At 34.4% G+C, this 1,177-nt stretch overlaps 1 protein-coding gene across 1 annotated transcript; it reads right to left on the reverse strand.

Annotated features, from left to right (window-relative positions):
* Nucleotides 1–339: 339 nt before the first annotated feature.
* Nucleotides 340–915, reverse strand: LOC131639550 (uncharacterized). The gene has a single exon (XM_058910041.1). The coding sequence runs from the start codon at nt 913–915 to the stop codon at nt 340–342; it is 576 nt and encodes a 191-aa protein (XP_058766024.1).
* Nucleotides 916–1,177: the final 262 nt, after the last annotated feature.

A 1,177-nucleotide genomic window follows, 5' to 3' on the forward strand; every position in this document is an offset into this window, starting at 1 on the left:
GAAAAGACTGCTTTGGCCCAGATCGAAGGACTCCCTTCTTATGAAGCCATCAATGAAGAGGCTTTGAAAGGAATCGATCATAGTGAAAGAGCCCTTGAGCTTAAAGAAAATATTCAAGCTCTCAAGACTGGATTAGCTCGACTTGAGTCCAAGCTATCTTTAGAAAAGCCTAAGTTAGTCGATTTTAAGAATAGATTCCCAACTTTTTAGAATAAGAACTATCTTTTTTATATCTGGTGTTTTAAACAACACCTTTTTTGTACCTCCTAGCCTTCTGGCCATTGCTCTAATATTATTATTTTTTATGTTCTTGCTATGTCAATTTCCTAAAGTATAGGTTTATATTTTTTCAAATACTTTCATAATTCGATGATCTGAAGCTAATTCTTCAATCTCGTAAGCATTATCTGTGAATATTCGCAATATTCTAAATGGTCCCTCCCAATTTGGTGACCATTTGCCTAATGATTTATCTTTCTGATCCATAGGCAAAATCACTTTCCAAGCATAGTCATTTACTGCAAACACTTTTGCCTTTACCCTTTTGTTATAAGCCTTACCCACTCTTTGTTTTTGCCTAATTAATATATCCAGAGCTATTAACCTCTCTTCGTATAAGTCGACTAATTCATCAATCATCATGTTCCAATAATGATCTGATGGAATATCAACTTGTCTTTGAATTCTTGTCGACTGTAAATATATTTCCACAGGTAATACAACATCGTGTCCATAAGTCAGACGAAAAGGTGTAGTGTTTGTTGCTTCTTTTGGGGAAGTTCCACATGCCCATAAAATTTGATCGAGAGTCTGATGCCAATTTTTTGGTTTTCTTCCCACATGTTTCTTAATTAAATTTATGATGACTTTATTAGCAGCTTTGACTTGGCCATTATCCTGAGTGTAATATGGCATCGATGTTTATAACTTAAATCCTGTTTCGACTGTAAATTCTTGCATTTTTCGAACAGTAAAAACTGATCCTTGATCAGTAGTGACAGTCTCAGGTATCCCATACCTATAAATAATATATTTCTGTATGAAACTACTTACAGCTTCCTGATCAACATTAACTAGAGGAATTGCTTCTATCCATTTTGTGAAATAATCTATTCCAACCAAGATATACTTCTGTTGTTTAGACGACGAAGGTTTAATTTCCCCGATTAAGTCCAAA

Source organism: Vicia villosa, unplaced genomic scaffold (genome assembly GCF_029867415.1).
Source record: "Vicia villosa cultivar HV-30 ecotype Madison, WI unplaced genomic scaffold, Vvil1.0 ctg.002685F_1_1, whole genome shotgun sequence".
NCBI lineage: Eukaryota > Viridiplantae > Streptophyta > Magnoliopsida > Fabales > Fabaceae > Vicia > Vicia villosa.